The 23,344-nt window shown below is 37.3% G+C and overlaps 1 protein-coding gene across 4 annotated transcripts in view; it reads left to right on the forward strand.

The window, feature by feature from the left end:
* The window catches only part of LOC115225296 (short coiled-coil protein A), a 46,058-nt gene that overhangs the window by 424 nt on the left and 22,290 nt on the right, over positions 1 to 23,344 (forward strand). For all 4 annotated transcript variants that reach the window (XM_036514111.1, XM_036514112.1, XM_029796238.2 and 1 more), the window contains exon 1: positions 1 to 1,467. This exon is cut by the window's left edge. In XM_036514111.1, the coding sequence (XP_036370004.1) occupies positions 1,202 to 1,467 (266 nt within the window). In that variant the 5' untranslated portion in view covers positions 1 to 1,201. The remainder of the gene's footprint in view (positions 1,468 to 23,344) is intronic.

Genomic DNA, 23,344 nt, shown 5'->3' on the forward strand with positions numbered 1-23,344 from the left:
TCTTAATTATTTCCGAATTGAAACAAGAGTCACACACCTCTATATATACATACACACACATATGTATAAGTATATATAATACATATATACTATATATATATATGTGTCTGTCCCTTGCTAACATTTACTAACATTTCGAATGGATTAATATATTATTATTTATTATTATTCTCTCTCTGCTCGCATCATCTTCATCTCCATCCATCCATCTATTGAGCTGTTTCTAAAATACATTAACACTGACTTTTGACATCCCAGCTTTGAGCTTGCTTAAAAATAACAGCATTTCTGATTCAGTCCCGAATTGAAACACAGACACAGACACCCATATATATTAACACACACATACACATATATATATACATCTATATACCTACAAATACATTAAAAAAATCATTTTCTTTCCCCAACCTGTCCATCCGTCCGACCGTTTGTTTGTCTATCTGTCCCGCATGCCTGTCTGACTCTTCCCCCTATCTCTCTCTACTGCGGCCCATTTATATCTAAATTGAGTATTGACTGACTGTCTAGAGTGCTAATCGATACTGTATATCATATATACACACACATACATACATTATATATCATATATATCAGTATCTTCTATACGGACGGTGTCACAGCGTCTCTGGTGTCAACACGCCCTAGTGCTGTATATTAATATACATACATAGACGTGTGGTAGTTGTACATACTACAGAAAGAGCACTGCCTATATACATCTATATTATTTTATCCGTCTGAATCATCGCATATAAGCGAGAAGCTCCGAGAAGCTTCATTACCAAATAACCAAATTTTCTTCCATCTATATCTATATATATATTAAATTACGAATTGTAGATTGTCTGTTACTGGAATCAGTTTTGTATGTTAATATATATATAATATATACGTTTGGCGGTGCAAAGGAGATTACTCATACAGAATATTATTATTTTTTTGTGTGTATGAATGGTTGCATATAGCGAAAATCTAGCGACTCCTTAAATATTCGCTCAGCTTCTTCCTTAAAATATACCAATCTATACATACATACATCTAATTTTCTTCCTCTATATATATATATATACACTGAAGACATATATTTTATATCGTTGAGCTGCTACACACACATATATATATCAATATATATATCTTTCACTGCATTGTATTACAATCTGAGCAGCGGTGAGTCAAGCCAACTCCATCGTTGCTTTTCATGAGGATGTCTAAAGAGTGTGACAAACAGCTAGTTGATGTCCCACTACCGAGCGACGAAAGCGAATGCGGAGACAGCCCGACATTAACACCTACAACTAATACAGCATCAACAACTCTTTCTACTAATAACACTACAGCTACTACAACAACAGCAGCAACAATAACCGCTTCTACTTTTCCAAATATCTCCTGCATCACTCCAACTACCATCAACATGAAAATTATAGATGATGTCAGCTCTGATTCCCGCAGTGAAATCTACAGGTAAAGTATCGCCATGGATTCGCATTCCCGTCTTGTCTCTCCGTGTGCCTGTAGATGTCCGTTAGTTTCGCTTTTATATAAGTGTATATTTTTATCCATATATCTATATTTGTCTTCCGAGCATCAGTCCTATACACCTATCTACCTGTATGTTGGTTAATCTGTCTCTCTTTTTACCTGTCTGTCTATTTACCCGTCTATCTATCTGTCCGTCTATCTATATACCCGTCTATCTATCTGTCCGTCTATCTATCTGTCCGTCTATCTATCTGTCTGTCTGTCTATCTGCCTGTCTGTCTATCTACCCGTCTGTCTACCTATCTATCTACCTATCTTCCATTTACGATCCCTTTTGATCGAAAACCAAACCCCCCTCTTTTATCCCCAAAAGAAAAGCTCTACCTTGTAATTTTGTCCTGTCTGTGTGCAGCCCTGTGTGGCTAATAAAGAAACATATCTATCTATCTATCTATCTATCTATCTATTTGTCTCTCTGTCTATCTATCTATCTATCTGTCTATTTGTCTCTCTGTCTATCTATCTGTCTATCTATCTATCTATCTATCTATCTGTCTATCTATTTGTCTGTCTATCTATCTATCAATACATGCATAATTACATCCGTTTGGCTGTGTATTCTTCATCTATCTAACTTATTTCTCTCTCTCTCTTTCTCTCCTCTCTCTCCATTAATATGTAAGTATCAATCTGTGCATTCATTCATTGATTTACCCCTCTGTCCATCTTGCTCTCTCTCTCTCTCACACACACACACACATTTATATACGTCTGTCTGTTAGTCAGTCCGTCTGTATCTCCGTCCAGAACACTCTAGCTTCACAGAATGCGCATGGTTGGTTATCTAAACTTGCAATAAAACAACATAATTACAAACCCCGTCAGTGGTCATGTGGCCTGCTAAAAATAGTAGGCAAACATTTCTTCGATCACACTGACCAAAAAAAAAACCGAAAAAAACCCAAATACAGATTTAAAAATTGAATTATGTAGTTTACAATACTCTGTTAGAAAATCAGATTGGATGGCCATGACTGGAATATCTTAGATCTATTTGAATAAGACTTGGTGTTAATGATACCAACCTGTATGACATGAATTAATCAGGAAAAATTATATTAGACCATTCAGTGTTTTATTAATTATTATTATTAAGGTAGCGAGTTGCCAGAGTCGTTAGCACGCCGGGCTAATTGCTTAGGGGTATTTCACCCGTCTTTATGTTCTGAGTTCAAAATTCCGCCGAGGTCAACTTTGCCTTTCATCTTTTCAGGGTTGATAAATTAAGTACCAGTTATGCACTGGGGTCGATGTGATTGACTTACCCCTCCCCACTGATTTCAGGGCTTGTGCCTAAAGTAGAAAGGATTATTATTATTATTGGCTATCAGCTGAATCCATCGTGAAGATTGCCCCGCCAACCTCCTTTAACCGGGAGGGCAAGGCAGTTTTCCTTTGCCTAGTGGCTGTAACGAAAGAGGTGATATGGTGGACTCGTTTGAAAGGGCTAAGGTCAGACACTTTTCTCTTTGCCCCAGGCCTCATCAACTTTTTCAAGTTTCACTTGAAAAGGAAGATGAGAGTAGAGAAGGAAGTGCTGTCTCGTAGCAAGTTTATTGAAAGGTGGGTGAATGTCGCAAGAATGGCCAGTGTGAACGGACCAATTCTGAGGATACACCTGTAGAAAAAAAAAGGTAATATAAAAAGAGAAAAGGGCTCTCTACCTCCTTTTTGACCAGGTTATCGTGACTTTTATGGGTTTTTCCACGAGTAACCTTTCGAAGTGCCTCCCCCTATTGGGAGTTTTAATTGTTACTTATTTTTCGTTGTCATCCTGCTTTTGTACATGGACCTTTTTTCAAACGGACAAAACCCTTTTTAACTTTCATCCTGTGTTTTGTCCCTTTATGTATTAATTAATTTTTGTTAGCCCTTGTGGCTAATAAATGAATTAATTATTATTATTATCTCTGTCCTTACATTCTGAATGGAAATTCTGCCAAAGTCAATTTGCCATTAAGCTCTTTCGGGGTCAATGAAATATATACCAGTTGTGCACTGGGGGTTAATGTACTCGACTTGTTCTCTCCCCCGGAAATTCTGGCCTTGTGCCAAAATTTGAAACCATTATTATAATTATTATGATTATTAGTCTAAGTTCAAATTCTGCTGAGGTCGACTTTGTCTTTCCTCCTTTCAGGGTTGATGAATTAAGTACCAGTTATGCACTGGGGTCAATGCAACTGACTAGTTCCCACCCCTAAAATTTCAGGCCTTGTGCCTTTTGTAGAAAGGATTATTATTATTATTTATTTATTTATTTCTTTACTACCCACAAGGGGACAAACAAGGACAGACAAACAGATTAAGTCGATTATATCGACCCCAGTGCGTAACTGGTACTTAATTTATCGATCCCGAAGGGATGAAAGGTAAAGTCGACCACGGCGGAATTTGAACTCAGAACGTAGCGGCAGCCGAAATACCTATTTCTTTACTACCCACAAGGGGCTAAACACAGAGAAGACAAACAAGAACAGACAAACGGATTAAGTCGATTATATCGACCCCAGTGTGTAACTGGTACTTAATTTATCGACCCTTAAAGAATGAAAGGCAAAGTCGACTTCGGCGGAATTTGAACTCAGAACGTTGCAGCAGCCGAAATACCTATTTCTTTACTGCCCACAAGGGGCTAAACACAGAGAGGACAAACAAGGACAGACAAACGGATTAAGTCGATTATATCGACCCCAGTACTTATTTAATCGACCCCGAAAGGATGAAAGGCAAAGTCGACTTCGGTGGAATTTGAACTCAGAACGTTGCGGCAGACGAAATACCACTAAGCATTTCACTCGGCATGCTAACATTTCTGCCAGCTTGCCTTATTATTATTATTATTATCTCTGTCTTCACATTCTGAGTTCAAATTCCGCTGAGTCCAACTTTGCCTTTCATCCCTTCAGGGTCCTGAAATAAGTACACTGGGTCAGTGTAATAGGCCTTAGGCCTATAGTAGAAAGGATTATCAATTACATCGACCTACCCCCAGTACTCATCTGGTACCTATTTTATTGACCCCTAAAAGGATGAAAGGTAAAGCTGAGGTTGATTTTAGCCTTTCATCCTTTTGGGGTGAATCAATTAAGTACCAGTTTAGTACTGGGGTCAATGTAATCAACTAACCCCCTCTCCCAAATTTCAGACCTTGTTCCTTTAGTAGAAAGGATTATTATTATTATTATTATTAAGGCGCTGAGCTGGCAGAATTGTTAATAAGCTGGGCAAAATGCCTAGCAGCATATCATCTGTCCTTGCGTTCTGAGTTCAAATTCTGCTGAGGTTGACTTCGTCTTTCATCCTTTCAGGGGTCAATAAAATGAGTACCAGCTGTGTATGGGGGTTGATGTAACCAGCATACTCCTCCCCTGAACTTACTGGCCTTGTGCCAAAATTGGGAGTCAATATTATTGTTATTATTATTATTACTTTGTTTTTACATTTAGAGTGCAAATTCTGCTGAGTTTGACTTTGCCTTTCATCCTTTTGGGGTTAAGTACCAGCTGAATACTAGGGTCGATGTCATCAGCTGAATACTGAATTTTCTGGCCTTGTGCCAAAATTTGAAATCATTATTACTGAGTGAGAGAGCAATGCAGTGACACTGGGGTGCATATGTATAAAGCTCAATGTACCCATTATGACTACCCATCTGATAAGGGTACATCAGGCACCAACACCCACATGTGTGCTATGGTGATCTTGTATCAAGATAAACAGTACATGACCTTGCCAGTGGGGCCAATTAGAATTTTCTTGAAGATAAGTAACCCATCCTGCTCAAAAGGTCCCTGAATAAGGGCTGTTTAAGGATGTTGAACAAAACACCCATGTTTCCAGAGGTGAATTATTCAAACCCCAAAGAATTCTTCTCAACACATGGCTATGATGCTCCCCACTACTTCTGCTCATGATCTGAGATAAACAGCACATGACCTAGCAGGTGGGGCCTAGTTAGAATTTTCTTCAGGTCGAGTAACCCATCCCACTCGAAAGGTCCCTGAATAAGGGTTGTTTAAGGATGTTGAACAAAACACCCATGTTTCCAGAGGTGAATTATTCAAACCCCAAAGAATTCTTCTCAACACATGGCTATGATGCTCCCCCACTACTTCTGCTCATGATCTGAGATAAACAGCACATGACCTTGCAGGTGGGGTTCAGTTAGAATTTTCTTCAGGTCAAGTTACCCATTCCTGCTCGAAAGGTCCCTGAATAAGGGCAGTGCATGCCAATAAAGTGACACTGGGGTAAAATATGCAAAGCCCAGTATACCCATCATGACTACCCGTCTGATAAGGGTACACTAGGCACATGCATCACAACCATATGTGCGCGACATGGTGATCTCATATCAAGATAAACAGCGCATGACCTTGCAGGTGGGGCCCAGTTAGAATTTTCTTCTGGTCGAGTAACCCATCCTGCTCAAAAGGTCCCTGAATAAGGGTTGTTTAAGGATGTTCAACCAAACACTCTTGTTTCCAGAGGTGAATTATCCAAACCCCAAAGAATCCCTCTCAACACACGGCTATGATGCTCCCCCACTACTCCTGCTTGTGATCAGAGATGCACATATCGTCAGCCACTAAGGGACATGGTCAACTGGTTAAGGTCAAGCAAATCTGTGGCATTGAGCAGAATATTTGCTGTAGCCCATCTTTTACACCAAGACAAAACAATGTACATGATAATACTTCCAATCAGTTAAGATCAGAAGCCATGGTACTGCATCAGGGCATATTATTATTATAATCAAAATCAAATTCAATGACTGGCGTCCGTGCTAGCAGGGTGCAAAGAGCATCATACGAGTGTGATCATTGACAGAGCGGCTAACCGGCTTCCGTGCCAGTGGCACTTAAAGGGCACCATTCGAGTGTGATCATTACCAGCGAAGTCGTTGCCAGTACTGCCTGACTGGCCCTGTGCTGGTGGCACGTAAAAGCACCCACTACACTCATGGGGTGGTTGATGTTAGGAAGGGCATCCAGCTGTAGAAACTCTGCCAGATCAAGATTGGAGCCTGGTGCAGCCATCTGGTTCGCCAGACCTCAGGCAAAATCGTCCAACCCATTCTAGCATGGAAGGTGGGCGTTAAACGATGATTATGATGATTATTATTATACTTAATCCTCTTGGGACACTCAGGCCAATTGATTGGCCCAAGTGATACAAGCTGAAAGGACTCTGAGGCCTATCAATCAGCCTGATGGAACAAACTTTGTGAATGGTTGGTTTTGAAGTTTAACAGCCAATCAGAGATCACCTTTCAGTAGATGTATCTTAATAGAAAAAAGAATTTGGTCTTTTTGGCTACACATACCAAAAACACTGTGTGTCTCAAAAGGGTTAAGGCTCTTGCTGGTTCCGAGTTCAAATTCTGCCGAGGTCAACTTTGCCTTTTAACCTTTTGGGGTCGATGAAATAAGTACCAGTTGAGCACTGGGGTTGATGTAATTGACTTACATTCTCCCACCTAATTTTAGGGCTTGTGCCTATTGTAGAAAGGGTCATTATTATTATGATTATCTCTCTTTATATAAAGCTGAAGTTGTCTGTGTACGGCAGGTTTGGTAGCCTTCATCTAACACTATCTTCTCCGAGACCCTATGGCGCAAGTTGACCAAAATTGAGAGTATGATAGAAGAAGGCTTGCTCTTCCTTTTGAAGAAGAAAAAATTCAAATTGGACCATATTAACACCAACATTTATTTACATCATAAAGGTGCTTTTCTTCTATGAAAATCCCTATTTTTTACGATTTTTTGACTGCTGTGTTGCCATCTTTCGGTGTATTTCAACCAGAAAAATGTTCATTTAAAGAGAATAACAAGCTTGCAAAATTTTTATTTTTCAAAAATTCCAATTCTAAAGGGTCGAAACAAACTTGAGCGATACTGCTAGTTGTTATTATTCCTATAGTGAAAATGTTAATTTTAACACACAGTAATACATCTATGAATTATATAGATATGTGTGTGAATATGAATACACACACACACACATACAGGTGTAGCTGTGTGGTAAGAAAGCGGCGAGTTGGCAGAATCGTTAGCACATCGGGCGAAATGCTTAGTGGTATTTCGTCTGTCTTTACGTTCTGAGTTCAAATTCTGCCAAGGTCGACTTTGCCTTTCATCCTTTTGGGGTCAATTAAATAAGTACCAGTTATGCACTGGGGTCAATATAATTGACTTAATCAGTTTGTCTGTCCTTGTGTGTCCCCTCTATGTTTAGCCCCTTGTGGACAATAAAGAAATAAGAAGTTTGCTTCTCAATCAACCATAGTTTGGGGTTCAGTCCCACTGAGTGGCACCTTTGGCAAGTTGGTTAAGTACTGGGGTCAATTCATTCAACCAAAATTCTTCGAGGTGGTGCCCCAGCATGGCCACAGTCTAATAATTGAAGTAAAAGATAAGTGAGATTTAGAATTACATATGCTCCAAGGCCTCTTCAGGTCACATTGCATTGGATAACCTGTTTAGTGTTTTTGGTGGTGTTATGTATACCCAGGGGCACCATAACAAAGAAGTCAACAGCTAAGTTCACCAGATAACAGTTGTAGTTGTGTTTAACCCTTTAGTATTAAAACCAGCCATACCTGGCCAAATTAGTGTACTTGGCCAGATCAGACCTCTCACAACAACACTACAATATGACTCTAAGAATTAATCACATTATCAAAATCTTGAAGTGACAAGATAATGCCTGATTACAGTTCTATATTTAAGAGATGAGGAATTATGTACATTACTTACATTTGACGGATATTTCTCCTCATCTTGCAGTGTGGAAGGTGTTTATAAGCCATTTAAGAAACACACAAAATCCATTAGATTCACTTCAACATTTAAATTTAATTTGTCAAAATATTTTTGTCTCTTTGAGACAAATTAAATTTAAATGTTGAAGTGAATCTAATGGATTTTGTGTGTTTCTTAAATGGCTTATAAACACCTTCCACGCTGCAATTGTTTTTGTTCCAGCACACGATCTCAGATCAGGTCACTTGCTATGCAAGTACATCTCCGTAATGTCCTCATCTTGTTTGTTAACACGTTTCAGCTGATATACCCTCCAGCCTTCATCAGGTCTCTTGGGGAAATTTCAAACCTGGGTTCTCATTCCTAAGGTATTTTTCATTGTTGTTATTATTATTCAGGTCACTGCCTGGAATTGAACTCGGAATCTTGGGGTTAGTAGCCCGCGCTCTTAACCACTATGCCATATGTCCACAGTGTAGTGGTTAAGAGCATGGGCTACTAACCCCAAGATTCCGAGTTCAATTCCAGGCAGTGACACTGAATAATAATGATGATAATAACATTGAAAAATACCTTAGGAATGAGAACCCAGGTTTGAAATTTCCCCAAGACACCTGATGAAGGCTGGAGGGTATATCAGCTGAAATGTTGTGTTAACAAACAAGATGAGGACAAATATCCATCAAATGTAAATAAATGCTTGAATAGTTGGAAACAATATGAATTAATTAGTATTACATTTGACAGAATAAATATGAACACTGAAAGGTTAAGACGACATTGGCCAAGATGACATATTCATCACATGACAGCATGGGATGTTGCTCATGAAATGGTATTTGTGGTTGTGTGTATATGTGTGTTTATATGTCTATACATATAGACATATACATTTATGTGTGTATATATATTCATATATAAATATATATATATATTATCATCATCATCATCAGTTAGCATCTGCTTTCCATGCTAGCATGGGTTGGACGGTTCAACTGGGGTCTGGGAAGCCAGAAGGCTGCACCAGGCACAGTCTTATCTGGCAATGTTTCTACAGCTGGATGCCCTTCCTAACGCCAACCACTCCGTGAGTGTAGTGGGTGCTTTTTACGTGCCACTGGCACGAGATATATATATATATAAATGTATGAATGTATGTGTATATATATATATGCATACATGTATATATATGTTCATGTGTGTGTGTGTATATATATATATATATATATATATATATATATATATATATATAATATATATGTATACGTGGTGTCACATGGATGCTTTAACGTGACACTGCACAGGCACTTTTATGTGACACTGTCACAGGTGCCTTACATCACCACCGGTACCAATCTTACCATTTCTGCTGCAAAGTACAGGTCCTCTTGAATAGAGTAAGGTGCCAGGCATCTTGGTCCTTATTCAGTATCTTGGAGTTAAATGTCATCCATCCAGCCCTTATTTTTTTTGAGATTTCAGCATCTATATTTCATCCCATCCACTGTGTGCCCTAAGTAGATGCCCTCCTTTGCCCCTCCCCCAATTTCATCACTTCCCATCTCTATTTGACCCACTGCTATGTCTTCCAACCATGTATATTTTAATAATAATAATGAAATTATTGTATACAGTGCTCAGGTGCACCACAACTTGTCATAAGTGCGTATAAAGAATATGCAGTAATGTACAAATGTCTGGAAAGTGAACAGTGTATGAGTCAGATACATGCTTGTGTGTGTATGGAGGGGAGAAAATCAGGTGTAGTCTTGGCGAATCTCAGGAAGCATGGAAGTTTTGAAGGATGCAGTGCTCCGACAACTAACAACTGATGCCGGCAGTTTGTTCCATGCTTCAGCAACTCTCAACGTGAAAAATGTTTCCTGAAGTCATGGAGCTGTGCTGTTTTCTGACTTTGTAAACATGTCCATGGGTGTTAGATGGGTGGAGTTTGAAAAGGTGTTCAGAGTTATTGTTTGTAAGATGGTTAATAATTTTAATAATAATAATAATAAAATTATTGTATACAGTGCTCAGGTGCACCACAACTTGTCAAAAGTGTGTATAAAGCATATGCAGTAATATACAAATGTCTGGGAAGTGAACAGTGTATGAGTCAGATACATGCTTGCGTGTGTATGATGGGGAGAAAATCAGGTGTAGTGTTGGCGAATCTCAGGAAGCATGGAAGTTTTGAAGGATGCAGTGCTCCGACAACTAACAACTGATGCCGGCAGTCTGTTCCATGCTTCTGCAACTCTTAGCGTGAAAAAATGTTTCCGAAAGTCATGGGAGCTGTGCTGTTTTCTGACTTTGTAAATATGTCCACTGGTGTTAGACAGGTGGAGTTTGAAAAGGTGCTCAGAGTTATTGTTTGTAAGATGGTTAATAATTTTATGGGTGTCTGCCAAGTCAGCTGCCAGACGTCGGAGTTTCAATGTATCCATGCCCTGGGAAGTAAGGCGTTCAGAATATGGCAAATGCCTGATGGAGGGTATTCTCTTGTTCGCACGTTGCTCAACGGCTTCTAGACGATTAATATCCTGGGCAGTTCATTTTAAGACCTACTGCCAACCTCTGAGAGTGCAGCTCTGTCCGCATGGTCTGCAGCTGGTCTGTATGGTTTCAGTGACTAGTTTAATGTCCTCTGCAAATTGGAGGTGTGCTAGTTGCTTGCCATTGATGTTCACTCATGCCACCTGTCCCTTTGATGTCCTTGATGACCATTTCTTGGGGAGATAGTATCTCCTTGCTTAACACCCTTCCCAACTGAGAGACTTACTGGTGATCATAGCAGAGGCATATCTGTTGTACAACCAGAGTTTTCATTTTTGAGCAGTTTGTATTGTGCCTTGATACCTTACAACTCTGTCAAAGGCCTTTTTATAATCATCAAATGCCCATTACCGAAATTTAGAAATAGCAGCTAAATACTATTCCACTACCATAAGATATCTCCCAGACAGCAATACTCCCAACTCATGCAGGTAAGGAGAAAAAAAAATAACAAATCCGCCTGACTTTGATTTTTCTTTACCTGCGTGAGTTGTAGAGCATTGCTGTCTGGGAGACATCTTATGGTAGTGAAATAGTTTTAACTGCTATTTCTAAATTTCGGTATGTGGTGAAGCAAATTTTGCTGAACCTTAATTATCTTGGGTTGTCCGGAAAATCCATGCCAATTTATAGTAGCTTACCTATAGACTTATTTTAGAACATGGTTGAGTCCATAAAATAGGATTTGACTACACCTCCATTTAGAGCACAGTTTAGGCTATCTTTTCGTGGAAGAAGGTTTATGTTCCTATAACCTGCGTTAATTCTGTAACCCTTTAAAACGGAAGATAAGAAAGTTCCTTTTTGGCACTTGATGCTTTGGGAACCAGACAAAAATTGCTGCATCTCGGCTGGGATGTGTTACCCCACCCTCCATATTCACCAGATATTGCTCCTTCGGATTTCCACTTATTCAGATCTCTGCAGAATAGTCTTAATGGTAAAAATTTCAATTCCTTGGATGACGTAAAAAGATACCTTGATGAATTCTTTGCCATGAAACCCCCTCAATTCTGGGAAGAGGGTATTTTTAAGTTAAAGGAAAGGTGGAGACGCATTGTGCAACAAAATGGTTCATATTTGGTTGATTAAAAATGTAATAGCAAATATTTATTGGCCTTTTCCTTTCCTTTAAAAATCGGCAAGAACTTTCCGGACAACCCAATTGTATTCCTGTGCTCATTCCATATATTAGAGTGAATATGTGATCTACCTCACTGTAGCTCTTACAGAAACCTCCTTGCTCTCTTTGCTGTTGGTCATTGAAGATTTTTGATAGTCTGGTGACTGTGACCTCTGTAAACAGCTTATAGGGGTGGGTAAGGGATGTATGGGGTTTACTCTTTTTACTTGTTTCAGTCATTGACTGCAGCCATGCTGGAGCACCATCTTTTTAGTCAAGCAAATCGACCCCAGGACTTATTCTTTGTAAGCCTAGTACTTATTCTATCGGTCTCTCTTGCTGAACCGCTAAGTTACGTTGATGGAAACACACCAGCATCGGTTGTCAAGCGATGTTGGGAGGGGGGACAAACACAAACACACAGACACACATATATATATATCTCTCTATATATAAACGACAGTTTGTCTGTCTGTGTGTCTGTCAGGTTGTACCCTCACCCTGACCATGGCTTTCAACCGATTCTGATGAAACTTGACACACACATAGCCCAATGATCATAATTCAAAACTAACGCAGCGAAAATTTTGAAAAGTTCCCCCAGTTCTGAAAAAAATTGATAAATTCGACATGGGGTCGAGAATCTAAGCTTTTTATTTGCGACACATTTTCTGTTGTAGTTTTCGCAACTTGCAATCGATTTTCACCAAACTCATGGTGAAGCTTAATGTTACCCTAAGAAACTTAATTCTGACATTAGTTTTCCATGCAATACCTTACCATCAGAAAAAATTGATAAAATCATGCCATTTTGGGAAATCGCATTCAAATTCAAGATGACATATTTTCGACAATATCTTTCTCAAATTGGCAGGAATTTTTAAAAATTCACAGCGAGCATCATGTCTGCTCCAGGGGCTCTTACATACCCGGGCAATGCCGGGCTATGCTGCTAGTATATATATATACATATATATGATGGGCTTCTTTCAGTTTCCGTCTACCAAATCCACTCACAAGGCTTCGGTCGGCCCGAGGCTATAGTAGAAGACACTTGCCCAAGGTGCCATGCAGTGGGACTGAACCCGGAACCATGTGGTTGGTAAGCGAGCTACTTACCACACAGCCACTCCTGCACCTAGTGATAGTCTTTTTAAATCTTCTTTATCACCCTCCTTATGAAGCAGGATGGTATTTGACTCTTTTCACTGTGAGGGTATTTTACTCTCCTTCAGACTGTGATTGAAGCATAGAACAAGGGTTTTCCACAGCTCTCCACCTCCATGTCTTAACATCTCTGTCTTGATGCCATCTTTCCTAGGAGCTTTGTCTGTTTTCATCACTTTTAAGGCATTTTCAATTTCACTGATCAGAAGAGGTGGCACTTCTTCTAGTGTGACGATGTGGGTTCAAGCTTCACTGATGATTTAAAAAGGTTGATAAAACATTTGAGCGAGGTCGTTGCCAGTGTCGCTGGACTGGCTCCTGTGCAGGTGGCATGTAAAAGGCACCATTTGAGTGTGGCCGTTGCCAGTACTGCCTGACTGGCCCTTGTGCTGGTGGTACGTAAAGCACCCACTACACTCTCAGAGTGGTTGGTGTTAGGAAGGGCATCCAGCTGTAGAAACTCTGCCAGATCAGATTGGAGTCTGGTGCAGCCATCTGGTTCACCAGACCTCAGTCAAATCGTGCAACCCATTCTAGCATGGAAAGTGGACGTTAAACGATAATGATGATGATAATGTACGTCTTGCATACCTCCTCCTTTATCTGTCACCCGAAGCATACTCTAGTTCTTAAACGCTGTTACCTCTGACCTATAGAGTATATACATGTATATATAAGATGGACTTCTTTCAGTTTCCATCTACCAAATCCACTCACAAGGCTTTGGTCAGCTTGAAGTTATAGGAGAAGACATTCACCCAAGGTGCCATGTAGTAGGACTGAACCCAGAACCATGTGGTTGGGGAAGCAAACTTAATGTCACACAACCACATTCCGATTGCTTGATTTTTAGCCATGCCATGATGGACATAAACCATTTCCAGATTCTTATTTGGTCTCTTCCTCTTAATGGTTTATCTGAAACTTCTTTGAGTAGCTCAAAATACTGCTTGCAGTAAAAAGCTCTGGTGATGGTGCCACTTAATGAGCACCCAGGCTACTCTGTAAAGTGGCTGGCATTAGTAAGGGCATCCACCTGTGGAAACCAAACCTAAACAGGTTATGGAACCTAATGCAGCTCCTGGCTTTGCCACAGACATGTGCACCATTAAAGTACTTCTCAGTAAGACACAGAATGTGACAAGGCTGGCCCCTTTGAATTAAAGGTAAAACTCATTTTTGCCAGCTGACTGAACTGGAGCAATGTGGAGTAAAGTGTCTTGCTCAAGGACAGAGTGCACCACCAGGAATTGAACTCGCAACTCTGGATTGTAAGGTTGTAAGTTCATTTCCTCGTTGCGCATTGTGTTCTTGAGCAAGACACTTTATTTCTCATCACTCCAGTCCACACAGTTGGTAAAAATTAATTGTACCTGGAATTCAAAGGGCTGGCTTTGTCACATTCTGTATCACACTGCATCTCCCTTATTTCTTTATTGCCCACAAGGGGCTAAAAGTAAAGGGAACAAACAAGGACAGACAAAGGGATTAAGTCGATTACATTGACCCCAGAGTGTAACTGGTACTTAATTTATCGACCCTGAAAGGATGAAAAGCAAAGTCGACCTCGGCGGAATTTGAACTCAGAACGTAGCGACAGACGAAATACCTTTTTCTTTATTGCCCACAAGGGGCTAAAAGTAAAGGGGACAAACAAGGGCAGACAAAGGGATTAAGTCGATTACATTGACCCCCAGAGTGTAACTGGTACTTAATTTATCGACCCTGAAAGGATGAAAAGCAAAGTCGACCTCGGCGGAATTTGAACTCAGAACGTAGCGACAGACGAAATACCTTCTTCTTTATTGTCCACAAGGGGCTAAAAGTAAAGGGGACAAACAAGGGCAGACAAAGGGATTAAGTCGATTACATTAGATCGAAATTGAATCCCTAGACCTGCGTGGACTAATATCAGGGTATATAAACCCCTGATAGGGGAAAAAAAATTGCTTTTTTTTTTTCTGTTGATTTGGGGGTGGAGTTAAATGCCCTAATGTTAGACTATTTACTACAGCCAATATATGGTGAATGCTTATAATTATATTTGGTTTCGAAGATTCTTTATATGAGTTTGTGTGTTGAAGCATATTCTGTTGTGTCTGGGGAGAGTCATTTTCTTTTTGTGCCTTATAATTTAACACACTCACCGGTAAAATTTCCACTTATTTCTTATTTTCCTAAAATTTCCATTGCGTCTTGCAACTTGCAAGACGCAATGAAAATCTTATAATTATAATATATCTATCTATCTATATATCTATCTATATATCTGTATATATGTATCTATCTAGATATCTGTATATATCTATCTATCTGTATATATCTATATATCTGTATATATATTATCTGTATATATCTATATATTCTGTATATATAATCTATCTATCTATCTATCTATTATCTATCTATCTATCTATATATCTATCTATCTATCTATCTATCTATATATATCTATCTATCTATATATATATCTTATATATATATATATTATATATATATATATATGCTATTAATATATATTATATTATATATTATATATATATATCTATAATATATATCTATATATATATATATATATCTATATCTATATACTATATATCTATATATATTATATTCTATATATATATCTATCTAATAATATATATATATACTATATATATATATCTATATATATATATAATATATATCTATCTATATAATCTATCTATATATATATATCTATCTATATATATATATCTAATCTATCTATATTATATCTTCTATATCTATCTATCTATATATATCTATCTATATATATCTATCTAATATATCTATCTATATCTATCTATCTATATATATATCTATCTATATATATCTATATATTATATCTATCTATATATATCTATCTATATATATCTATCTATATATATTATATATATATAGAAATAAGCATTCTTACTGCTATTTCTATTTTTTCGGTATGCGGTCAAGCAACCTGTTTTGCCTGTCCTTTTTCTTATATACAATATATATACTGAACTTTACAGAAGTTCCTGCCGGTAATCGGCTATATTTACATACCGAATTCTACCAGTAAATAATTGGGGTTTTTAAAAGCCTTTATAGAAATTATTTACTCTTATTATTATATATATGTATATATTATCTATCTATATATATGTATATATATATCTATCTATAATAATGTATATATATATCTATCTATATATATGTATATATATATCTATCTATATATATATGTATATATATATCTATCTATATATATGTATATATATATCTATCTATATATATGTATATATATATCTATCTATATATATGTATATATATATCTATCTATATATATGTATATATATATCTATCTATATATATGCATATATATATCTACCTATATATATGCATATATCTATCTACATATATATATGCATATATCTATCTACATATATATATGCATATATCTATCTACCTATATATATGCATATATCTATCTACCTATATATCTGTATATATCTATCTACCTATATATCTGTATATATCTATCTATCTTTATATCTGTATCTATCTATCTATCTATCTATCTATATATCTATCTACTTTATCTGTATCGTCTATATCTATCTATCTATCTATCTATCTATCTATCTATCTATCTATATATCTGCATCTATCTATCTATCTATCTATCTATCTATCTATCTATCTATCTATCTATATGTATGTACCTTTGTATCTGTGTATGTGTATATACAGTAATCCCTCGACTATTTCGTGTGTTACACCTCCAAACCCCCCATGATAGGTGAAAATCCATTAAGCTGATACAGTACTGTACTGTGTATTTTTTTTTATTACTCTTATAATTTGTATATATTCATTATTATTATAAATACAAAACACCACCAACACTCACCTCCTGAGTTTCACTTTCCATACAGTATAAGCGATTCCTTGTTTACTCATTTGCAGTACACTACGCATTTTCTATTAATATATTTTAATTAACTTGTTATTTAGAGCAGTCCTGTACTGTAATTTTATTTATTAATTTTTAGGTGTGAAAAAGCTTATTCTAGCACAGTACTCCACAGACATGCGAGTTCAAATTCTTGGTGGTGTATTCTGTCCTTGAGCAAGACACTTTATTTCACACTGCCCCAGGAATGGCTGTGTGGTAAGTAGCTTGCTAACCAACCACATGGTTCCGGGTTCAGTCCCACTGCGTGGCATCTTGGGCAAGTGTCTTCTACTATAGCCCCGGGCCGACCAATGCCTTGTGAGTGGATTTGGTAGACGGAAACTGAAAGAAGCCTGTCGTAGATATATATATATATATATATATATATATGTATGTGTGTGTATATGTTTGTGTGTTGTGTTTGTCGTCCCCCCCATCATCACTTGACAACTGATGCTGGTGTGTTTACTCCCCCGTCACTTAGCGGTTCGGCAAAAGAGACCGATAGAATAAGTACTGGGCTTACAAACAATAAGTCCCGGGGTCGATTTGCTCGACTAAAGGGTGCTGCTCCAGCATGGCCACAGTCAAATGACTGAAACAAGTAAAAGAGAGAGAGTCTACTCAGCTGTCAAAAATGAGTTGTATTTCAAAGGACCGGCCTTATCACATTCTGTGTTATGCTGAATCTCCCTGGAAACTATGTTAAGGACACACATGTCTGTGGAATACTCAGCTTATTTTAGAATTGAAATCTAAAAAAATATAATTACCTATTATCCAAAATATGAATTTACATATTGCGGTTCACCTGTTGCACCCTCAGTACATCACGGATTTTTCTGGCAAGTGATTATTGTACATATATGCATGTATATATAAAATATATGTATGATGTGTATACATCTATATAACTTTATACACATAAGTGCATAAACATGTGTGTATGTATATTATATATATATATATAAAAATTTAATGTGGTTTTAGAGTCAAGTTTTGGCTGCTATTTCCAGCGTGGTAGTATCTCTTAGATACCCTAAATTATAATTTTAAATAATTATTCCCTTTGAAGGTCTTTATTCCCATGCTGGCCACCTGATAAAATCGGTATTTAAATATCAATCTTATCCTTATGTATGTATATATATATAAGTTCAGCAAAAATTTAGATTCAAATGAATATGGTACTTAATTTAAATGCACCAGAGTTTTGTATGGTGTTATCCATAAAAATCCATGGGGTGATTATAATCAAAATAATCAACAAGAATGTCATTCTTGTTGCTTATTTTGATTATAGATATTAATATATATATTAGAAGGTTTGGAGATGATGTACAGGTATTATATATTAGAAGAAATAAGGTACTCAGAAATCTGGAAACCATCCAGATTTCTGAGTACCTTATTTCTTCTCATATTATATATACATACACACAGGGTGGCCCAACAGTTTACAATTATCATGTAGGCACTTTAAATTTTTTTTCAAACATTTTGTTATACTTCAATTTCTATCTTACAATTAACTAAATTAGCATAGAATAATGGTTTCATATTTTTTTACAATTAAGATTTAAACTGTTAATATATGAATGCGAAAGAGATAAGTTGAATTACTGCCAACCTACTTTTGGTCCACCTTGTATGTAGATATATGTATGTATATTTATATATATATATATATAATATATATATATATATATATACACACACACACACACACACGTCTATATATATTCTGTTGTGTCTGGTGGGGAGTCATTTTCTTTTAATGCCTTATAATTTAACTCACCGGTAAAATTTCAAATTATTTCTTTTTTTTTATTTTTCTAAAATTTTCCTTGTCTTGGTTTTTTCAATAGCTTCAATAGTTTCTCACTGTCCTGTTCTTGTTACCACTTTCACCCTCCGCAAAAAATCCTCAAATTTTATTTAATTTGCTTTGCGGGAAGGACTGTTTCAACGAAGTCGCGTCTTGTCCTTGCCTTCGAAACGTGGAGTAGATGAAACAGGGACAACAGAAGAAGAGGAATATTCTTTATGTTGTATGTCTCGTTTCACTGTTTATTTTCACTGTTCGAAAAAAAGTTTGTTTCTATGTTTTCGTTCCGCATTGTGTTCAACGTTTTTTTGATGTCCTCTACCCATATATGCATTTATATATACATATATATGTACGTATGTACATATATGTATGTATATATGCATATATTTATATGTTACTTATATTATTATATATATATACATACATATATATGTGAGCGCATGTGTATCATTGGCGATTTTTTTTTTTTTCCCTCCGTCTTCCCTTCCTTGGATCTTTCCTTTTCCTATGTTTCCGAGGAAGAGCTCCACTCGAAACGTTAAATCCTCCTTCTTTCTTTACAATCCTTAGCGTCCAATAACACGTCCTCGCATTGTTGTGTTTTCTCTTTGTTTTCATGCTTGGATTAATTTTATATATATATACACATACATGCATGCATGCATACATATATATATATATATATATATATATGTATATATTTATGTGTGTATATATTTATGTGTGTATATATTTATGTGTGTATATATTTATGTGTATATATATATATATGTATATATTTATGTGTGTATATATTTATGTGTATATATATATATATGTATATACGTATGTGTATATATATATATCTATATGTATATACGTATGTGTATATATGTATATACGTATGTGTATATATGTATATACGTATGTGTATATATGTATATACGTATGTGTATATATATATATGTATATACGTATGTGTATATGTGAGGGCGCGTGGCTTAGTGGTTAGGGCATTCGGCTCATGATCGTAAGGTTGTGAGTTCGATTCCCGGCGACGCGTTGTGTCCTTGAGCAAGACACTTTATTTCACGTTGCTCCAGTCCACTCAGCTGGCAAAAATGAGTTGTACTTGTATTTCAAAGGGTCAGCCTTGTCACTCTCTGTGTCACGCTGATTATCCCTGAGAACTACGTTAAGGGTACACGTGTCTGTGGAATGCTCAGCCATTTGCACTTATTTCAAATTTCACAAGCAAGCTGTTCCGTTGATCGTATCAGCTGGGACCCTCGTCGTTGTAACCGGCGGAGTCTTTTTTAATGTGTATATATATATGTATATACGTATGTGTATATATATATATGTATATACGTATGTGTATATATATATATATGTATATACGTATGTGTATATATATATATATGTATATACGTATGTGTATATATATATATGTATATACGTATGTGTATATATATATATGTATATACGTATGTGTATATATATATATGTATATACGTATGTGTATATATATATATGTATATACGATGTGTATATGTATATACGTATGTGTGTGAATATATATATATATGTATATACGTATGTGTGTAATATATATTATGTATATACGTATGTGTGATATATTATTGTATAACGTATGTGTGTATATATATATATGTATATACGTATGTGTGTATATATATATGTATATACGTATGTGTGTATATATATATATGTATATACGTATGTGTGTATATATATATATGTATATACGTATGTGTGTATATATATATATGTATATACGTATGTGTGTATATATATATGTATGTATATACGTATGTTGTGTAATATATATATTATACGTTGTGTGTATATATATATGTATATACTTATGTGGTATATATATATATGTATGTGGACACAGATTAGAATCGAAGGGCCTCAGAGTCAATCTAGCTAAAACAAAGTCGTAATCAGTAGGAACGTAGACAAATCACAAACACCTTCAGGTAGATGGCCCTGCTCGATCTGTAGAAAAGGTGTAGGTAGAAACTCTATAAGATGCACCAAGTGTAAGCTATGGACACATAGAGATGCAGCAATGTCAAGGAGCCTAACTAGGAAGATGTTTTTGGTATGTGGCATATGCTCAGAACAATAAACACTGAAAATGCTCTGAGACCAACTTCCGTCACTTTCCAGGGAGAAAAACTAGAAATAGTTGATAGTTTCCGTTACCTAGGTGACCAAGTCAGCAGCGGGGGTGGGTGTGCTGAAAGTGTAACTGCTAGAGTAAGAATAGCTTGGGCAAAGTTCAGAGAGCTCTTACCTCTGCTGGTGACAAAATGCCTCTCGCACAGAGTGAAAGGCAGACTGTATGATGCGTGTGTACGAACAGCCATGCTACATGGCATGAACTGGGCCGTGTGACTGCTGGGATATGCGTAAGCTCGCTAGAATGAGCCAGTATGCTCCGATGGAATGTGTAATGCTGGTACTCACACTCGGCAGAGTGTAAGTACCTTGAGAGAAAAGCTGGACCTAAGAAGCATCAGTGTGGTGTGCAAGAGAGACGTTTGCGCTGTATGGTCATGTGGCGAGAATGGATGAGTTTTTGTTGAAAAAGTGCCACACCCTAGCGTTGAGGGAACCTGTGGAAAGGCAGACCCAGGAAACCTGGAGACTAGTGGTGAAGCACGACCTTCGAACTTTAGGTCTCACTGAGGAAATGACTAGAGACCGAACCTCTGAAGTGTGCTGTCGCGCGAAGACCCTGCAGGACAAGTGAGTCCACAACCCGTGGCCTTCTACATGGGATGGAGCCAGCCTACGTATATACCTTCCCTTCTTGGGACACAAAACTCTACTGTGAAGACGTGTTGAGGCAGTGAGGATCAGAATCGAAATCGATCAATGGAAATTGCGGATGTGCTACCAGTGCCGGTGCATTCGAAACTCTGCTTGTGAAACCCTTGAGGCAAGTGAGGATCAGAATCGAAATCGATCAATGGAATCGATCAATGGAAATTGCAGATGTGTTACCAGTGCCGGTGGCATGTAAGAGAACTTTCCTTTCGCGACCGTTGCCATCACCGCCCCCGTTTCGCGTCCGTTGCCAGCCTCGCCTGGCCCTCGTGCCGGTGACATAAAAAGCACCATCCGTTTCGTGGCCGATTGCCAGCTGTGTCTGGCACCAGTGCGGGTGGCACGTAAAAGCACCCACTACACTCACGAGTGGTTGGCGTTAGAAAGGGCATCCAGCCGTAGAAAAACTGCCAGATTTTGACTGGGCCTGATGAAGCCTTCTGGCTTCACACCCCAGTAGAACCGTCCACCCATGCTAGCATGGAAACGGACGCTAAATGATGATGATGATGATGATGATGATACGTATGTGTATGTATATATATGTATATACGTATGTGTATGTATATATATGTATATACGTATGTGTATGTATATATATGTATATATGTATGTACATATATATGTATGTATGTATTGTGTGTGTATGTGTGTATATATATGTATATATATGTATATGTAGTTAATCCAACCAAGAAAGCACAAAAAAACAGAACAACGCAAGGACATGGAACAAATATAGTATTATTGGATGCTCAGGAAAGGAAAGAAAGGAGGAGGGTTTAACGTTTCGAGCGGAGCTCTTCCTCTGAAACATAGGAAAAGGAAAGGTCCAAGGAAGAGAAGACGGAGGAATAAAAATCGCCAACGGTGTATGTATATATATATATATATATGCACACGCATACACACACAAGTAATCTGGTGCACACATTAGCAATTCAAGCAGATACAAACTTGACCTAAACATTCATTGTTTGGTATTGATTTTGCGAATTTTGACATTAAATAATAAATGTTTTAGTAGCCAACAGTTTTTGAATGGTTAATATAAATCTTCCACACTGTGATTGCTTTGCTTTCAATATATCGTCTCACATTGAAACTCCGCCAAAGTTCACCTTGCCTTTCAACCTTTCGGGGTTGATAGAAAATGCACCTGTTGAGCAACAGGGTCAATGCAGTTGTCTTAACTGCTCCCTAAAATTCCTGGCCTTATGCCAAAATTTGAAGCCAGTATGTCATCTCTGACCAGACCCCTTGTCAGATGGAGTAAGTACGCCTCCCAAAAAGGTTAAACTTGAAAATTGAGAAAGGGTAAAAAAAAAAAAAAAATGTAGACACAAAACCCTTTTTTTTTTCTTGTTTCAGTCATTTGACTGTGGCCATGCTGGAGCACTGTCTTGAAGAGTTTTAGTCAAACAAATCGACGCCAGGACTTATTTCTTAAGCCTAGTACTTATTCTGTAGGTGTCTTTTGGTGAACCGCTAAGTTATGGGGACATAAACACACCAACACCGGTTGTCATGCAGCTCCTTCAACTTGGGCTCATTAGCCC

Source organism: Octopus sinensis, linkage group LG27 (genome assembly GCF_006345805.1).
Source record: "Octopus sinensis linkage group LG27, ASM634580v1, whole genome shotgun sequence".
NCBI lineage: Eukaryota > Metazoa > Mollusca > Cephalopoda > Octopoda > Octopodidae > Octopus > Octopus sinensis.